Source organism: Coregonus clupeaformis, chromosome 17 (genome assembly GCF_020615455.1).
Source record: "Coregonus clupeaformis isolate EN_2021a chromosome 17, ASM2061545v1, whole genome shotgun sequence".
Classification (NCBI taxonomy): Eukaryota; Metazoa; Chordata; class Actinopteri; order Salmoniformes; family Salmonidae; genus Coregonus; species Coregonus clupeaformis.
In genome coordinates, this window is record NC_059208.1 from 38,310,954 (window position 1) to 38,330,454 (window position 19,501).

At 44.7% G+C, this 19,501-nt stretch overlaps 1 protein-coding gene across 1 annotated transcript in view; it reads left to right on the forward strand.

The window, feature by feature from the left end:
* Positions 1–19,501, forward strand: part of LOC121586376 (beta/gamma crystallin domain-containing protein 1) — a 68,531-nt gene that overhangs the window by 24,164 nt on the left and 24,866 nt on the right. Inside the window, exons 3-5 of the mRNA XM_041903000.2 lie at positions 10,512–10,559; positions 17,144–17,262; positions 18,302–18,515. Coding sequence (XP_041758934.1) covers positions 10,512–10,559; positions 17,144–17,262; positions 18,302–18,515 — 381 coding nt within the window. The remainder of the gene's footprint in view (positions 1–10,511; positions 10,560–17,143; positions 17,263–18,301; positions 18,516–19,501) is intronic.

The following is a 19,501-nucleotide window of genomic DNA, read 5'->3' on the forward strand; positions in this document are numbered from 1 at the left end:
AAAAAGAGGGAAATGTTTTTAGAAGAAATTCTACAAATAAAGAAGTAGCTTCTTGTGTGGCTGGGGTTGCCGTGGTTATGAGGCATGTGGGTTAAGCCAACATTCCGCAGCGTGCCTCTGAAAATCTTTCAGGACAGCTCCTGAACAGTGAGGTCTTTCATGCCAACACACACATTCACCCAGGCACGCACGCCTCACACACCACTCAATATGCCTTAAGGCTTGGATCACATGCAAAACTCATTATATAACACTCCATTGGTTCTTCCACAGAAGAACATGGAACATACCAATGAATGGTTTCACAATCATTCATTATGGCTTGTTTTTACAGTTTACTGACACTGTTTATGCTTACAACATCCAACATGGCCACATCCTTATGTTCCCTCAGTAATGACATTGTCAGGCATATATCAGTCACAATGGTGCATGTAGATACTAACATTAGGATATACTGAGCACAACTCATCCAGTCGAGCTTTATCTTACACCATTCTACCGAGATGTTGGCACTTATCCTGTGCAGACTGTAGTGTTTTGCAGAGTTGGCACAGTGCACGTGTGTTATGTTTGTGTGCTGGTCCGGATATCTAATAGCCCTGCCTCCCCTCAGGCCACAGGTAGACCTGAGCAGCTCATGTTTCTGTCATTGAGACTATTATTGACCCTTTCACCATGTGATTTGGCTCCTCCAATGGAACTGGGTCTCTGACCTCAATTCTATAGGCCGAATCCTTATATAAATCTGAATATGAGATCCACAAGGGTGACTCAAGTTTTTGAGCAAATCTCCCATTGACATCAATCTTTGATTAATGCAAGAGTTTTTGTGCATGCATAGCCTAGATCTCAGCTAAGGATTCGGATAGAAGTCACAAGAGCAGTTCAGTAACCTATAATGTTAGTGGCTGTCTGACCTACATGAATGCTAAGTCACCAGGACAGGGACAGTAAGTGGCCTGTTATGATGTGGGTGTTGCCAGGCAAGTGTTTGGAGACAGTTTGTTTCACCACCCACTGTTGGCTTTTACAGCCTCATCCTGCTTTCCCTCTGCCAACAGAGGAGAAGGAAGGGAGAGATGGAGAGAGATAGACAAGCAAAGGGAGAGTGAGATATTAAGAGAAGGAGAGAGAGATGGGAGCGTGAAAGGGCGAAAGAGAGAGTCCAACACACGCAAAGACAGACCTATCAAAACACAATGGTTGGAGTTTCTGGGGAATTTTAATACTCAGGAATTTACACTATCTTAACAAGATGCGTATAGGGCAACAGGCCTTGGACACACTGTACATCTACAGTGGGGAAAAAAAGTATTTAGTCAGCCACCAATTGTGCAAGTTCTCCCACTTAAAAGATGAGAGAGGCCTGTAATTTTCATCATAGGTACACGTCAACTAAATCACATTGTAGGATTTTTTATGAATTTATTTGCAAATTATGGTGGAAAATAAGTATTTGGTCACCTACAAACAAGCAAGATTTCTGGCTCTCACAGACCTGTAACTTCTTCTTTAAGAGGCTCCTCTGTCCTCCACTCATTACCTGTATTAATGGCACCTGTTTGAACTTGTTATCAGTATAAAAGACACCTGTCCACAACCTCAAACAGTCACACTCCAAACTCCACTATGGCCAAGACCAAAGAGCTGTCAAAGGACACCAGAAACAAAATTGTAGACCTGCACCAGGCTGGGGAAGACTGAATCTGCAATAGGTAAGCAGCTTGGTTTGAAGAAATCAACTGTGGGAGCAATTATTAGGAAATGGAAGACATACAAGACCACTGATAATCTCCCTCGATCTGGGGCTCCACGCAAGATCTCACCCCGTGGGGTCAAAATGATCACAAGAACGGTGAGCAAAAATCCCAGAACCACACGGGGGGGACCTAGTGAATGACCTGCAGAGAGCTGGGACCAAAGTAACAAAGCCTACCATCAGTAACACACTACGCCGCCAGGGACTCAAATCCTGCAGTGCGAGACGTGTCCCCCTGCTTAAGCCAGTACATGTCCAGGCCCGTCTGAAGTTTGCTAGAGTGCATTTGGATGATCCAGAAGAGGATTGGGAGAATGTCATATAGTCAGATGAAACCAAAATATAACTTTTTGGTAAAAACTCAACTCAGTCGTGTTTGGAGGACAAAGAATGCTGAGTTGCATCCAAAGAACACCATACCTACTGTGAAGCATGGGGGTGGAAACATCATGCTTTGGGGCTGTTTTTCTGCAAAGGGACCAGGACGACTGATCCGTGTAAAGGAAAGAATGAATGGGGCCATGTATCGTGAGACTTTGAGTGAAAACCTCCTTCCATCAGCAAGGGCATTGAAGATGAAACGTGGCTGGGTCTTTCAGCATGACAATGATCCCAAACACACCGCCCGGGCAACGAAGGAGTGGCATCGTAAGAAGCATTTCAAGGTACTGGAGTGGCCTAGCCAGTCTCCAGATCTCAACCCCATAGAAAATCTTTGGAGGGAGTTGAAAGTCTGTGTTGCCCAGCGACAGCCCCAAAACATCACTGCTCTAGAGGAGATCTGCATGGAGGAATGGGCCAAAATACCAGCAACAGTGTGTGAAAACCTTGTGAAGACTTACAGAAAACGTTTGACCTGTGTCATTGCCAACAAAGGGTATATAACAAAGTATTGAGAAACTTTTGTTATTGACCAAATACTTATTTTCCACCATAATTTGCAAATAAATTCATTAAAAATCCTACAATGTGATTTTCTGGATTTTTTTTCTCATTTTGTCTGTCATAGTTGACGTGTACCTATGATGAAAATTACAGGCCTCTCTCATCTTTTTCAGTGGGAGAACTTGCACAATTGGTGGCTGACTAAATACTTTTTTCCCCCACTGTATGACATGAATGAAAGATACCCATCCAGATAGCATCAGGGGCATAATAATCTTGGCACAGTGTTATCTGTTTTTCTTTCTTATGTTAGCACCTTTAAACCAAGCGATCTATCTGTTGAATCCTGCTTGGGCTGCCACACCTCGTCTTTTGTCTTTTCGTCTCTCGTTTACCTCAAGTTTGACCTTTTTGTTTACTGGTGGATCTGATAGAGCTGAGTTGACAGCCTGGCCCGGGAGAGGAGGAGGGAGGGTGGTGGAAGGGGGAAAATGATTGTCTTCTCTTTCTTTCCCCCGCTGTTCCGTTCATCTCTCTTTTACACAAGTCTGTGCACAGTCTGAACGTATCGTGCTGAGACTGCAAGACGAAATCTGTAAGCACATTTCCAGCCTGCAGTGCTTGGCTGGAGGTTGACACTTGGGAGGGAGGTGGAGATAGTGGAGAGGCGTGAGTACATGATGGAAGTGACAGTGTTCTAGGGCTGTGACGATACCAGTATCGCAACAAGAAGCAGACCAAACTCTTTGGTCCTTTAAAAACCTGCTGTATGTAAAATATTGTGTGCTATAGCTAGGAAAATAAATAAATGTGACTGGATGACATCATAATGATGTTTGTTTCCAACATTAGGGCTGTTTTCCTAAAGAACTTAAATCGGCTTCATGTTTTGTTTCCTTGCCATGATACTAGAGTATCGCGATACTGGTATCGTCCCGGACCTACGAGCGTTCACTCAATTAATCAGAGACATGGGGAGAGAGAGATAAAGAAAGACAACCGAGGTTAAATGAAAGACTTGAGTAACTGATCTGTCAATCATCAATCATGTACCATGCAGTTGCAGTTGCAGGCACTAAAAAGTTAGGTCACGTCGCGGTATTGACAGAACAATTTCCGCAATGCATGTCTAACGTGCCACTCAAGCGTATTTTACCGATGCCACAAAATCCTGGACTACAGTACAGGGTTTTAAAAAACAAACATGTTCGTGTCCACAACTGTACTTAGTGATTTTCATAGTACCTCACGGAGTCACAGTCACTGCGGTCACGTGGGTCATACTGGGGTACGGATGTAAAAATCTCTCAATCTCCCATTGGAGCCCATTTAAATTAACCCCAAGGGTGCCTTGTTAAATCTTGTTAATTCTCTTAAATTAAATACCATGACTGTTTTCTCATTAGCTGGGAATGTTGTTTGAAATGTCTGATACAACATACCTTGGTGATATTGTTATCAACCTACTGCATACCCCTTAAAAATATAAATGTTTGTGTGCAGGGTGTGCTATTAGCTTGCTAACACTCATTAAGACAGACATATAATAGCTATTGCTAGCATTCACTTGTTGAAATTGAAGTAACTTTTGATTGTAATGGAGTAGACTATGACATAAATATATATCATTCATGATGTTTGGATGGAAGCTATAATTCAGTTATAATATATGTATACAATACCGGTAAAAAGTTTTAGAACACCTAATCATTCAAGGGGTTTTCTTTATTTTCTACATTGTAGAATAATAGTGAAGACATCAAAAGTATGAAATAACACATGTAGTATCCAAAAAAGTGTTAAACAAACAAAATATATTTGATATTTTAGATTCTTCAAATAGCCACCCTTTGCCTTGATGACAGCTTTGCACACTCTTGGCATTCTCTCAACCAGCTTCACCTGGAATGCTTTTCCAACAGTCTTGAAGGAGTTCCCGCATATGCTGAGCACTTGATGGCTGCTTTTCCTTCACTCTGCCGTCCGACTCATCCCAAACTATCTCAATTGGGTTGAGGTCTGGGGATGGTGGAGGCCATGTCATCTGATGCAGCACTCAATCACTCTCCTTCTTGGGAAAATAGCCCTTACACAGCCTGGAGGTGTGTTGGTTCATTGTCCTGTTGAAAAAAAATGATAGTCCCACTAAGCCCAAACCAGATGGGATGGTGTATGGCTGCAGAACGCTGTGGTAGCCATGCTGGTTAAGTGTTCCTTGAATTCTAAATAAATCACAGACAGTGTCACCAGCAAAGCACCCCCACACCATAACACCTCCTCCTCCATGCTTTACGGTGGGAAATACAAATGCGGAGATCATCCGTTCACCCACACCGCATCTCACAAAGACATGGCGGTTGGAACCAAAAATCTCCAATTTGGACTCCAGACCAAAGGACACATTTTCACCGGTCTAATGTCCATTGCTCGTGTTTCTTGTCCCAAGCAAGTCTCTTCTTCTTATTGGTGTCCTTTAGTAGTGGTTTCTTTGCAGCAATTCGATCATGACGACCTGATTCACACAGTCTCCTCTGAACAGTTGATGTTGAGATGTGTCTGTTACTTGAACTCTGTGAAGCATTTATTTAGGCTGGTAACTCTAATGAACTTATCCTCTACAGCAGAGGTAACTCTGGGTCATCCATTCCTGTGGCGGTCCTCATGAGAGCCAGTTTCATTAAATAAACGTTCAAAGTTCTTGAAATGTTCCGTATTGATTGACCTTCATGTCTTAAAATAATGATGGACTGTCATTTCTCTTTGCTTATTTGAGCTGTTCTTGCCATAATATGGACTTGGTCTTTTACCAAATAGGGCTATCTTCTGTATACCCCCCCCCTACCTTTTCACAACACAACTGATTGGCTCAAACGCATTAAGAAGGAAAGAAATTCCACAACTTAACTTTTGAAAAGTTAATTGAAATGCATTCCAGGTGACTACCTCATGAAGCTGGTTGAGATAATGCCAAGTGTGCAAAGCTGTCATCAAAGCAAAGGGTGGCTATTTGAAGAATCTTTGATTTGTTTAACACTTTTTTGGTTACTACATGATTCCATATGTGTTATTTCATAGTTCTGATGTCTTCACTATTATTCTACAATGTAGAAAATAGTAAAAATAAAGAAAAACCCTTGAATGAGTATATATATATATCTATATATACTATGTGTGTCGTTATTGCTTGGCTGCACTTGCTTGGCTGCAAAGATTGCTTCCACGTACCCATCTTGTCCCTGCTTGTGTGAATTTCGGTAAAAACTTCACTTTGCTGTGTGGACCTATGCCTGGCATTTCAATCAACGTCACATGCTGATGTCTCACTACTATTGTGTGGTTTATAGTTATAGTCATTATATAACTCTTATACACTGAGTGTGCAAAACATTAAGAACACCTTCCTAATACTGAGTTGCACCCCCCCCCCTTTGCCCTGAGAACATCCTAAATTCATTGGGGCATGGACTCTACAAGCTGTTGAAAGCGTTCCACAGGGATGCTGGCCCATGTTGACTCCAATGCTTCCCACAGTTGTGTCAAGTTGGCTGGATGTCCTTTGGGTGTTGGACTATTCTTGATACACACGGGAAACTGTTGAGCGTGAAAAACCCAGCAGTGTTGCAGTTCTTGACACAAACAGGTGTGCCTGGCACTTACTACCATACCCTGTTCAAAGACACTTAAATATTTTGTCTTGCTCATTCACCCTCTGAATGGCACACATACACAATCCATGTCTCAATTGTCTCAAGGCTTAAAAATCCTTCTTTAACCTGTCTCCTCCCCTTCATCTACAGTGATTGAAGTGGATTTAACAGTTGACACCAATAAGGGATCATAGCTTTCACCTGGATCCACCTGGTCAGTCTATGTCATGGAAAGAGCAGTATGCGTTATTAATCATGCCAGTCAATGGCCTTTAGCGTGGACTAGTGTCCTTTACAACCAAATTCCTGTCGCCAACTGAAAATGCACACTTCGCACAGAAACAGTCTGGATAATTACCACGGTAACCAACGCTCAATCACCTTTGACAACAGGACCTTGGCAGTGGTGTGTCGTAACCAGACAGGTGAGGACACTAAATGACTAAAATGTAAATGATGATCCCTCTATTGTGGGAGTGTTCACTCCGTCTCTCAGCAGTTTGTCAGTTTTTTTCTACCCCCAATGACAACACAGATAAACGTGTTTTGTTTAATGACTGTACGAGTTGACTTACGGCTTACACAACGCACCGGCAGCATTTTCTATACGTTCCATACCAGACTGTTTTGGCTATGGCTCACTGAGTCTGCAAAGGCATCTCTCTCAGCAAGCCATGATGCAAGAACAAAATAGTATGAACCTTTCTTGCCTGTGCCTTATAATCTTGAATTGCACGTAATTAGATGATTTTATAGATGTTGACACAGCTCCTTTGATACATTTGAAAAGGTTTCAGTTTGTTGTTCCAATGTTGGGATTTGTAATAGGTTATGACATTTTAAACAGACATCTGAGATGGCTGGGGGGGGGGGTTCTTAGACTAGAGAAAACAGTCTAACAGTAAATCTGGTCCTACCTGTCTTTGTGAAGCCCTGAAGCATTATAACTTGTGACAAAGATGAGGGTGGCCTTTTCCCTGTGAAGGGCAATGGCAAAGCTAAGGTAGGTCTTTTAAACTGTGGCTCAATCCTCCCCTCTGCTCATTTTCAAGTCAAGTCAACAGATGTCCTGTTACTGTTTGGAATGCTCAAGCTGAATGAAGTCGAGGGCCACTTTGTTATAGTTCAAGACTAATTTAGCCACAAATGTTTCAGGGTGCAGTGTAAAGGCAGTAAGTCTTACTAGACAGTCATACTAGGATAAACAATCTGTGGACTGGAGCAGCAACATATTCTGTTTATGACCTGAATACGATATGAAAGTCCCGCCTATGTCCCACGCTGTTTTTGAATGGCCTTCAAGATTGTCATCAAATGTATGAAAATGCAGTCATTTAATATATACACTGCTCAAAAAAATAAAGGGAACACTTAAACAACACATCCTAGATCTGAATGAATGAAATAATCTTATTAAATACTTTTTTCTTTACATAGTTGAATGTGCTGACAACAAAATCACACACAAATTATCAATGGAAATCAAATTGATCAACCCATGGAGGTCTGGATTTGGAGTCACCCTCAAAACTAAAGTGGAAAACCACACTACAGGCTGATCCAACTTTGATGTAATGTCCTTAAAACAAGTCAAAATGAGGCTCAGTAGTGTGTGTGGCCTCCACGTGCCTGTATGACCTCCCTACAACGCCTGGGCATGCTCCTGATGAGGTGGCGGATGGTCTCCTGAGGGATCTCCTCCCAGACCTGGACTAAAGCATCCGCCAACTCCTGGACAGTCTGTGGTGCAACGTGGCGTTGGTGGATGGAGCGAGACATGATGTCCCAGATATGCTCAATTGGATTCAGGTCTGGGGAACGGGCGGGCCAGTCCATAGCATCAATGCCTTCCTCTTGCAGGAACTGCTGACACACTCCAGCCACATGAGGTCTAGTATTGTCTTGCATTAGGAGGAACCCAGGGCCAACCGCACCAGCATATGGTCTCACAAGGGGGTCTGAGGATCTCATCTCGGTACCTAATGGCAGTCAGGCTACCTCTGGCGAGCACATGGAGGGCTGTGCGGCCCCCCAAAGAAATGCCACCCCACACCATGACTGACCCACCGCCAAACCGGTCATGCTGGAGGATGTTGCAGGCAGCAGAATGTTCTCCACGGCGTCTCCCGACTCTGTCACGTCTGTCACATGTGCTCAGTGTGAACCTGCTTTCATCTGTGAAGAGCACAGGGCGCCAGTGGCGAATTTGCCAATCTTGGTGTTCTCTGGCAAATGCCAAACGTCCTGCACGGTGTTGGGCTGTAAGCACAACCCCCACCTGTGGACGTCGGGCCCTCATACCACCCTCATGGAGTCTGTTTCTGACCGTTTGAGCAGACACATGCACATTTGTGGCCTGCTGGACGTCATTTTGCAGGGCTCTGGCAGTGCTCTTCCTGCTCCTCCTTGCACAAAGGTGGAGGTAGCGGTCCTGCTGCTGGGTTGTTGCCCTCCTACGGCCTCCTCCACGTCTCCTGATGTACTGGCCTGTCTTCTGGTAGCGCCTCCATGCTCTGGACACTACGCTGACAGACACAGCAAACCTTCTTGCCACAGCTCGCATTGATGTGCCATCCTGGATGAGCTGCACTACCTGAGCCACTTGTGTGGGTTGTAGACTCTGTCTCATGCTACCACTAGAGTGAAAGCACCGCCAGCATTCAAAAGTGACCAAAACATCAGCCAGGAAGCATAGGAACTGAGAAGTGGTCTGTGGTCACCACCTGCAGAACCACTTCTTTATTGGGGGTGTCTTGCTAATTGCCTATAATTTCCACCTGTTGTCTATTCCATTTGCACAACAGCATGTGAAATGTATTGTCAATCAGTGTTGCTTCCTAAATGGACAGTTTGATTTCACAGAAGTGTGATTGACTTGGAGTTACATTGTGTTGTTTAAGTGTTCCCTTTATTTTTTTGAGCAGTGTATAAAATTATATTTGTATTCATGTATTAATTTACTTCTACCTGATGCCTTTCGTTAAGGTTTTCGATAATGTTTTCTTTTCGTAAACGAAAGCCTTCATAGAAGGCATTGGGTATAATTAAATTAATCGACTAATACGAATATAATTTTACATATCTTAAATGAACGCGTTTTCATGAATTTGATTATATAAACTTGAAGGCCATTCAAAAACAGGGTTGGATATGATCCAGGAAGTAGGAGGGACTTTCAAACCGCATTTGATCTTTGATTTCAGAGTGTAAGGAGATCTAGTGGATAAGTTCCTATTTCCTATGAGCTCCTACTGCAAAGAGTCAAGCAGACATTTGATACCCTAATGACTTGCACATTAAGACACACACACACACACACACACACACACACACACACACACACACACACACACACACACACACACACACACACACACACACACACACACACACACACACAAACTCTCTACCTGTCTGCCCAGAAAGGTGAAGGACTACAGACCACAGTGTGGACACATTCTATCGCATTCCAACTACATGTCACCAGTTCCCCAAGTACACAAGAATGCGTCATTCTGACTTCTCTCTGGGAGATCTGAGAGGTTGTTGTGCTTTCAAAATGGCCGCTCCCCTCTCCTTGTCTTACTCAGAACAAGTTCTCTTAGATTAAGTAATGCTGAGATTGTTAGACATGTGTGTCCTACTGGCTGAAATAATGTGAAATAGATAAACAGTAGTAAATCACTGCAAAGGGTATTCCCCCTTTTGAATGGTTAATTGTGTGGACAAACACACACACACACACACAGAGTCGTTTTTGTCTATGTCATACATCGTTCCTCTCAATGTGAAGTTAATGTTTGCATTCTCTCAGGGAGTAATGGGACATGGGTGGCCTTGTGTGTTAATCAGTATTTGCAAAACGGGTTGACAGGGATGCTGGGGGTTGTGGGTTTACCATTTCTGTAGTTGTTTGGGTACTATTGCTGTCGTAGTTTAGATATTTTGAGGTTTGGTATGTTAACTATTTAGATTTGAATCCCTAATATCTTGTCCAAGACAAGTTAAACATGACATACTGTAGAAAGTCTAGTGAAGCACTGTTAAAATAAAAAATAAAAATACATTTTAGTCATTTAGCAGACGCTCTTATCCAGAGCGACTTAGTTAGTGCATTCATCTTAAAAGATTGCTAGGTAAGATAACTATGTGCTATTTATAGTGGTTTGATAAAATATGAAATGACTAAATGGCTGTTTTTCTCCGTGTGTCTGCAGCTCACCAAGGAGAAAGAGCATGGAAAGCTCAACCCTCGGCCAGGAAAGGTGAGTCTGTCTGACTTTTTATTTATTTATTGAACCTTTATTTAACTAGGCAAGTCAGTTAAGAACAAATTCTTATTTACAATGACGGCCTGCCAAAAGGCAAAAGGCCTCCTGCGGGAACGCGGCTGGGATAAAAAAATACAAAATAAAAATAAAGGACCAAATACATATCACAACAAGAGAGACAACACTACATTAAAAGAGACCTAAGACAACAACATAGCATGGCAGCAACACACGACAACACAGCAAGGTAGCAACCCAACATGAAAACAACATGGTGGTAACACATGGCAGCAGCACAACATGGTAGCAGCACAAGACTTGGTACAAACATTATTGGGCACAGACAACAGCACAAAGGGCAAGAAGGTAGAGACAACAATACATCACGCGAAGCAGCCACAACTGTCAGTAAGAGTGTCCATGATTGAGTCTTTGAATGAAGAGATGGAGATAAAACTGTCCAGTTTGAGTGTTTTTTGCAGCTCGTTCCAGTCGCTAGCTGCAGCGAACTGGAAAGAGGAGTGACCCAGGGATGTGTGTGTTTTGGGGACCTTTAACAGAATATGACTGGCAGAACGGGTGTTGTATGTATGATTATTATTATATTATTATTATTGTATGTGGAGGATGAGGGCTGCAGTAGGTATCTCAGATAAGGGGGAGTGAGGCCTAAGAGGGTTTTGTAAATAAGCATCAACCAGTGGGTCTTGCGACGTGTATACAGAGATGACCAGCTTACAGAGGAGTATAGAGTGCAGTGATGTGTCCTATAAGGACCATTGGTGGCAAATCTGATGGCTGAATGGTAAAGAACATCTAGCCGCTCGAGAGCACCCTTCTATAAATTACGTCTCCGTAATCTAGCATGGGTAGGATGGTCATCTGAATCAGGGTTAGTTTGGCAGCTGGGGTGAAAGAGGAGCGATTACGATAGAGGAAACCAAGTCTAGATGTAACCTTAGCCTGCAGCTTTGATATGTGCTGAGAGAAGAACAGTGTACTGTCTAGCCATACTCCCAAGTACCTGTATGAGGTGACTACCTCAAGCTCTAAACCCTCAGAGGTAGTAATCACACCGGTGGGGAGAGGGGCATTCTTCTTACCAAACCACTTGACCTTTGTTTTGGATGTGTTCAGAACAAGGTTTAAGGGCAGAGAAAGCTTGTTGGACACTAAGAAAGCTTTGTTGTAGATCATTTAGCACAAAATCCGGGGAGGGGCCAGCAGAGTATAAGACTGTATCATCTGCATATAAATGGGTGAGAGACCTTCCTACTGCCTGAGCTATATTGTTGATGTAAATTGAGAAGAGTGTGGGTCCTAGGATTGAGCCTTGGGGTACTCCCTCGGTGACAGGCAGTGGCTGAGATAGCAGATGTTCTGACTTTATACACTGCACTCTTTGAGAGAGGTAGTTAGCAAATTAGGCAGAATACCCCTCAGAGACACCAATACTCCTTAGTTGGCCGACAAGGATGGAATGGTCTACCGTATCAAAAGCTTTGGCCAAGTCAATAAAAATAGTAACACAACATTGCTTAGAATCAAGGGAAATGGTGACATCATTTAGGACCTTTTAAGGTTTCAGTGACACATTCATAACCTGAGCGGAAACCAGATTGCATACCAGAGAGAATACTATAGACGTCAAGAAAGCCAGTCAGCTGAATATTGACACGTTTTTCCAACACTTTTGATAAACAGGGCAAAATAGAAATTGGCCTATAACATTTAGGATCAGCTTGATCTCCCCCTTTAAATAAAGGATGCACTGTGGCTGCCTTCCATGCAATGGGAACCTCCCCAGAGAGGAGAGACAGGTTAAAAAGGTCAGAGAGGATTGGCAATGATATGGGCTGCAACCTTAAAGACGAAAGAGTCTAAACCATCTGACCCAGATGGTTTTTTGGTGTCAAGTTTAAGGAGCTCCTTTAGCACGTCGGACTCTGTGACCGCCTGCAGGAGAAACTTTGTAGCTGGACAGGGGGAAAAGAGGGAGGAGCATCGGGGCTAGTCGCATTAGAACGGCTGGGAGATGAGGAAATGTTGGACGGGCAAGGAGGCATGGCTGAGTCAAATAGGAATCCTGACTTAATGGTGATTAAAGAGCTCAGCCATGTGCTCTATGTCAGTAACAACCACATCATCAACACTAAGGGACATTGGCAGCTGTGAGGAGGAGGGTTTATTCTCCAGGTGAAACAACTACAGGAATCACCCACCTCTATCCCTCACCTATCGTCTTTGTCCTACAGTATACAATTTGTCCTACAGTAAAGGTCAATGTCCCATTGCAACCTTTTTTAATGTAATAAAGGATGACTGCTCACCAGGTTACCCTTATCAAAAAAAGTATATTTTGCCAGCCTTCTTGACTTGAACTATGGAGGTCTCCAAGCAGCAATAGTAACCACAACATCTTTAAACATATTTTTTACACCCCAGTGTTCTTTAATGTAGGATTAATGATGATAATTCAAAGTGAATTAATGGCTTCACAGTTCACCGTAACCCAATGTGACAGTTAGTTGCCAAAGGCGAGTAATTAAGGATGAGAGTGATCTCATGTAGAGCATGGCGAAGCTGATGAAATTAGATTAGTATGATTCCATTCAGATTCACTCAGCCAAACATCGCTCTCTATTTGGGCTGTTGAATATTTGGATCTATCACTCAGAACTGTGTGGAAGTGGAAATATGCCACATCTTCACAAAGAAAGCCATAAAAAAAATTCCAATGCACACTCAGTGGTTTGGACAATATTACAAAAAGCCCAGTTCATTCACTATAGTCCTAACATACTAAGAGAGCAGGGGTTCCCAACCTAAGGATCGCAACCCCAGCATGGGGTCGCCAAAGCTTACAGTGCTTGATTTGAGAGAAAATTAAATCAAAATCAGTGCATCATTTGTTGTCACGGACGTTGAAGGACGGGTCAGACCAAGGCGCAGCGTGATATGCATACATGTTTATTTCACAACAAATAAACACACGACAAAACAACGAACCAACGAAATGTGAAGTCCAAAGGCTGAACACAAAACTAGCCTAAACACGGAACAAGATCCCACAACTACCTAGTGCCAATAGGCTGCCTAAGTATGATCCCCAATCAGAGACAACGAGCGACAGCTGCCTCTGATTGGGAACCACACCGGCCAACATAGATCTATACATACTAGAACACAAACATAGAAAATACAACATAGAACATTCACACCCTGACTCAACATATAAGAGTCCCCTGAGTCAGGGCGTGACAGTACCCCCCCAAAGGTGCAGACTCCGACCGCACAACTTTTACACAACAGGGTAGGGGCCGGTTGGGCATTCCGCCTCGGAGGCGGATCCGGCTCCGGGCGTGACGACCACATACTCTCCGCCTCCCTGTTGCGCCCCTGGTCTGGTCTGGACCTCGGCGCGCTGCTTCCCCTCTCCTTCCTCCCACGATACTCCAAGCCCTGTCTGGACCCTGGTGTGGGAGACCCCGAACATGGAGAGGGGCTGACGTCTGGGTCTGGACTGGAACCGCTGACCGGAGCTGGACCGGGCACCGGTGGAGCGGACTGCTCAGGCTCCGGACTGGAGCCGCTGACCGGAGCTGGACTAGGCACCGGTGGAACGGACTGCTCTGGCTCCGGAGTGGAGCCGCTGACCGGAGCTGGATCAGGCACCGGTGGAGCGGACTGCTCTGCCTCCGGAGTGGATCAGCTGACCGGAGCTGGACTAGGCACCGGTGGAACGGACTGCTCTGGCTCCGGAGTGGAGCCGCTGACCGGAGCTGGATCAGGCACCGGTGGAGCGGACTGTTCTGCCTCCGGAGTGGAGCAGCTGACCGGTGCCTGACAAGGCACCGGTGGAACGGGCACGGGCTGTGCCAGACTGGTCTGGTGCGAGGAGCAGGCACGGGCCGGACCGGACTAGGAACACGCACCACTGGCTTGGTGCGAGGATCAGGAACAGGCCGGGCCGGACTGGGAACACGCACCACTGGCTTGGTGCGAGGAGCAGGAACAGGCTGGGCCGGACTGGCGACACGCACCACTGGCATGGTGCGAGGAGCAGGAACGGGCCGGGCCGGACTGGCGACACGCACCACTGGCTTGGTGCGGGGAGCAGGAACGGGCCGTACCGGACTGTGGAGGCAGACTGGAGGTCTGGAGCAGAGAGCTGACACAACCCGTCCTGGCTGGATGCCTACTTCCGCACAGTATATGTGAGGCATTAGCACAGGACGCACTGGGCTGTGCACGCGCACTGGCGATACAGTACGCAGAACCGGCGCAGGATATGCGGGACCGAGGAGGCGTACTGGAGACCAGGAGCGTTGAGCCGGCACACCCCGTCCTGGCTGGATGCCCATCTTCGCACGGCACGTGTGTGGTGCTAGCACAGGACATACAGGACTGTGCCGGCGCACTGGCAACACAGTACGTTGCATCGCATAACACGGAGCCTGCCCAGTCACTTCCTCACGTGAGTACGGGGATTTGGCTCTGCTCTGAAACTAGGCTCCGCCAACCACATTTTCTTGGGGCTGCTTCTCGGGCTTCCTCCTCGACCGGCGCCCTCAGTGTTGCCGTTGCTCCTCTCCTGCCTGGGCATCTACCTTCGCCCATGGTCCTTTCCCCGCAAATATCTGTTCCCACGACACATCTTCCCCACCTGTGTCCAGGGTGTTCGGTCCTCCTGGGCACGCTGCTTGGTCCGTGTTTGGTGGGATCTTCTGTCACGGACATTGAAGGACGGGTCAGACCAAGGCGCAGCGTGATATGCATACATGTTTATTTCACAACGAATAAACACACGACAAAACAACGAACCAACGAAATGTGAAGTCCAAAGGCTGAACACAAAACTAGCCTAAACACGGAACAAGATCCCACAACTACCTAGTGCCAATAGGCTGCCTAGTGCCAAGTATGATCCCCAATCAGAGACAACGCGCGACAGCTGCCTCTGATTGGGAACCACACCGGCCAACATAGATCTATACATACTAGAACACAAACATAGAAAATACAACATAGAACATTCACACCCTGACTCAACATATAAGAGTCCCCTGAGTCAGGGCGTGACATTTGTAAATTGGGAGGTGCCGGAACAAAAAGTGAGCACGAGAGGGGGGTGACCTGGGGAGCTCTGAGGTACTGGAACGCGTGAGAAAAAAAGCATAAAGCATTGCATGCATATCATCGCATTTGCGTAGTTGCATAGAGCAGTAGAGTAGAGGCATTGACACATGGGGAACATTTCAGTAGCCTAGGGTACGGGAAAAATGTGGCCTTTTATAAACGCATTTCAGCATTTTGGCAGAATCTTTTTTAATACCGTACGAATGATCGAAATGACAGGCTACTTTGACACTGACAAATTGCGAATCTGAGATCAATAAAAACTACCTTGAATCCATCAATAGCATAGGCCTAGGTGTGTGGAAACTCATATTGTAGGCTGCAATATGAGGAGGAAATTATAGTCCTAAACATGCTTTCCAGTTTCACTGACTCACCCAATAATGCGCAGCTCACTCGCCGGTGATGGCCAATGCGTTCGTCCCAAAAGCTTATATCTCGCTCTTGTTTAACGAAGAGGCAACTCAAATGAACTTTTATTAGAATTCTTACATTGCAAAAAGTGACTTTTTTCATGTCACGAGAGGTACCGGATCCGGCCAAAGAGGTGCCGGATCCTGTTCCGGCAGGATCCGGCTCAAATTAAGCACTGGGCGTACTTGATGGGCATGTTTTAGTTTTATTGTTGGTAACAGTTTCAGTCTCTCATTATTAGCCATTCACAATTATTTCCTCTTTGGCAGAAGTTACATCCATGCCTTGCCAATGCTTTTGTGCTCCAGTCAACGATCCTGTTCGCAAACAATTATTGTGGTATTTCAACACTGAGTAACACTAGCTAAATACCTGCCCTATTTACCTATTGCCATTAAGATGGAGATTATGAAACTAGATACATGTCAAGCTTGCTCCTGCATGCAACCAATTAGCTTTTCTCCCAACTGTATCAATAAACCTGGAATTCGTCATGGCACCTACAGACTTGCTTGACATTTAGCTCAGACAGTTTCTGATTAAAGAGCCTAGCTGTGATACACAATGGCATACCTTACCTGAACGTTCACATGGTTAACAACACAAAGCGCTGTATCTAAGTTGCATCACACTCTTTTTGCTGGTTGCTGCCTCCAGTGATGGAGGAAAGAGCTAGATAGAGTTAGCCTGGTCATTAGATCAGTTTGTTCCTTTAATGTACGGTAAGAAGTTGAGGCCCTCAACAAACATGAGTCAAGGTGCAAACCCAAAAATTACATCATCATTGAAAAGAAAAGGGTGCAACGCTCGCTCACTATTAAAAACATATTATTTTATTTGAGCAACTATTAAAAGCTTGACATTTGAGCCTTCATTCCCTTTTACAATGGCCTTCATCAGAACCTTTTAATGTACGTCAGAGATATTGGCTAAAGCACAAACAGATAGAGGATGGAGCATGGGACAGTATCAGTGTGGCGTTTTTAATTTGAGCATCTCTAATGAAATGGTGCTGTCTTTTCCAGATGTTCATCTTTGACCAGCCAGGGATGTGTGGCCAGATGATTGAGGTGCGGAGTGACGTCATTGATGCCACACCCTGGCAACTACAGGAGACTATCTCTATCAGGGTTGTCAGGGGAGGGTAAGTGTTCAAATGCACACTTACTCACTCACTGCTGTAGTTATAACTGCGTGTGGACTTTAGACTCGAGGGGATGCACACACCCACACACATGGGTATATGACATGCACGTGTACACACACACACACACACACACACACACACACACACACACACACACACACACACACACACACACACACACACACACACACACACACACACACACACACACACACACACACACACACACACAAACAAACAAACACAAACACACAAACAAACAGACAAAACAGTCAATTGTGAACAGATCAACAATGGATGTAATCGCCAGTTCCAAAGCACCTTACGTGCCCTGGAAAAAACACAGAGCCACAGAGAAATTGTAATTGGTGCCTATATTTTACTGCCTCCAGCAGCAAACAAAATCAAAGGCCACACTTTTTCCTCATGTCACAAGTCACTTCCACATATTTGGCCCAACCTCAAAGCAAGAAACAATATTTGAACTGTCTTGTCAAGGTTATTAAAGTATCTCCAATGCTGCCAAATCATGTAGATCTTGAATGCCCCCTTATCACCCACTGAGATACACGGAACTAAACACCAATGTCTGAAATTGGACACGCAATTGGATATCACAAAATTTGAGAGAAAAAGGGGGTAAAAAAAAAAGGTGCTATCCAGAACCTAAAAGGGTTATTTGACTGTCCCAATAGGATAACCCTTTGAAGAACCCTTTTTGGTTCCAGGTAGAAACCCTTTTCAACTCTGTGGGATATGATTATGAATGAATCAACATATTGTGTGCATTTGCATAACTGGATAAATATTTATACTTACCCATTAATATCTTGAATAGTGACACCCGTGCCATCCTCAGTGTGCTAGTGTAGAGCTCTACCAGTGTGTCCATTTGTTAGAGCAATGCTCAATCTATTCACCAGCTGTGGCTGTTTAAATCACCTTTGAAATAGGGCATGCATTGTGTTCAAATTAATCTTGTTCAGACCATGGACCGTTACTTTTCATTTTCCTGTCTTTCCATTCCTCTCTTCAGCTGGGTCTTGTACGAGAAGCCCAACTTCAAAGGGGAGAAGATAGCTTTGGACGAGGGGGACATAGAGCTCACCTATCCCTTCGACCCCCCTGAGGAGGAGGAGGAACAACAGCAGAAAAATGGACAGAAGGGACAGAAGGAGGGAGGAGAAGAAGTAGTGGAGGCCAAGCCGGCCAGGAGGTTCATCATAGGATCAGTACGAAGAGCAGTCAGGGTAAGAAGAAGTCACAGATGACCCTTATGAGGACTTGTTACTATTATGATTAGCCATAGAGCAGTGTTTCTCTAACCAGGCCTTTTTGAGTAACCGCTAATTACAAAGGCTTTAGGTGTGTTAGGTTCTAAATTCTGGTACAAATCCAGTCGGACACCAAAGGAAGCTCAGACTAGATTTATTACACCCAAACTGGATGTCATGGCTGCATAGCACACATACAATTCACACAAGTATATATTTATACCTTCCGATTAGGCGGATTCACCTCCTTGCATGTCTAGAATAAACATTCATTCTCTGTTGCTGGGTAAGAACTGAGTCTGTTCCTTCTATTGGTGATATCGTGGCCCAGCCTGAGTCCAGAACCTTCTTGGTCAGGGGTGTGTGTATGAGAGATAAGACTACAGTTGGAGTATTGTCGAGATGGGCCCCTCTAGCCCCACCCTCTCAGAGGTTTCTTCTCTCTTCAACTGTTGTCCTCACCTCGATGTTGAACTCCACGTCTCTCCCTGCCCTAGTTCAAACAGAAACTAGCCTGACTTTACCAGGAACTGAGACTCGACTGTGGCTCTTCACCTACCTCCTTAGTAATATTAATATAAAACAATAACATATCTGGACAAAGACACTTTCTGTATTTCCCTTGTCGCTGCATTAACACTCTCCAGCTCCAACATCCTAGCCAATAACAAATTATTCCTACTAATAAGCGGAATTATGCTATTATAAACGGACTCATTATGCAACTACAATGGGCTCAAGTCAAATAATCTCCAACAGGTGGATGAATGCCACAAGGCAAGAGTTTGGCAAGAGTTATGCCAATCTGATTAGGTGTGGTTCAGTAGAAGATGTGTTGACAGACTCTGGCACTCTTAAGGATTGCTGCCTCGAAATGCCGTCTCCTTTGTTAGAGCCTGTATCACAAATGCGCTGCTCTCTGTGAAACTATAGCACCCTCTAGTCATACTTGACATTTCTCT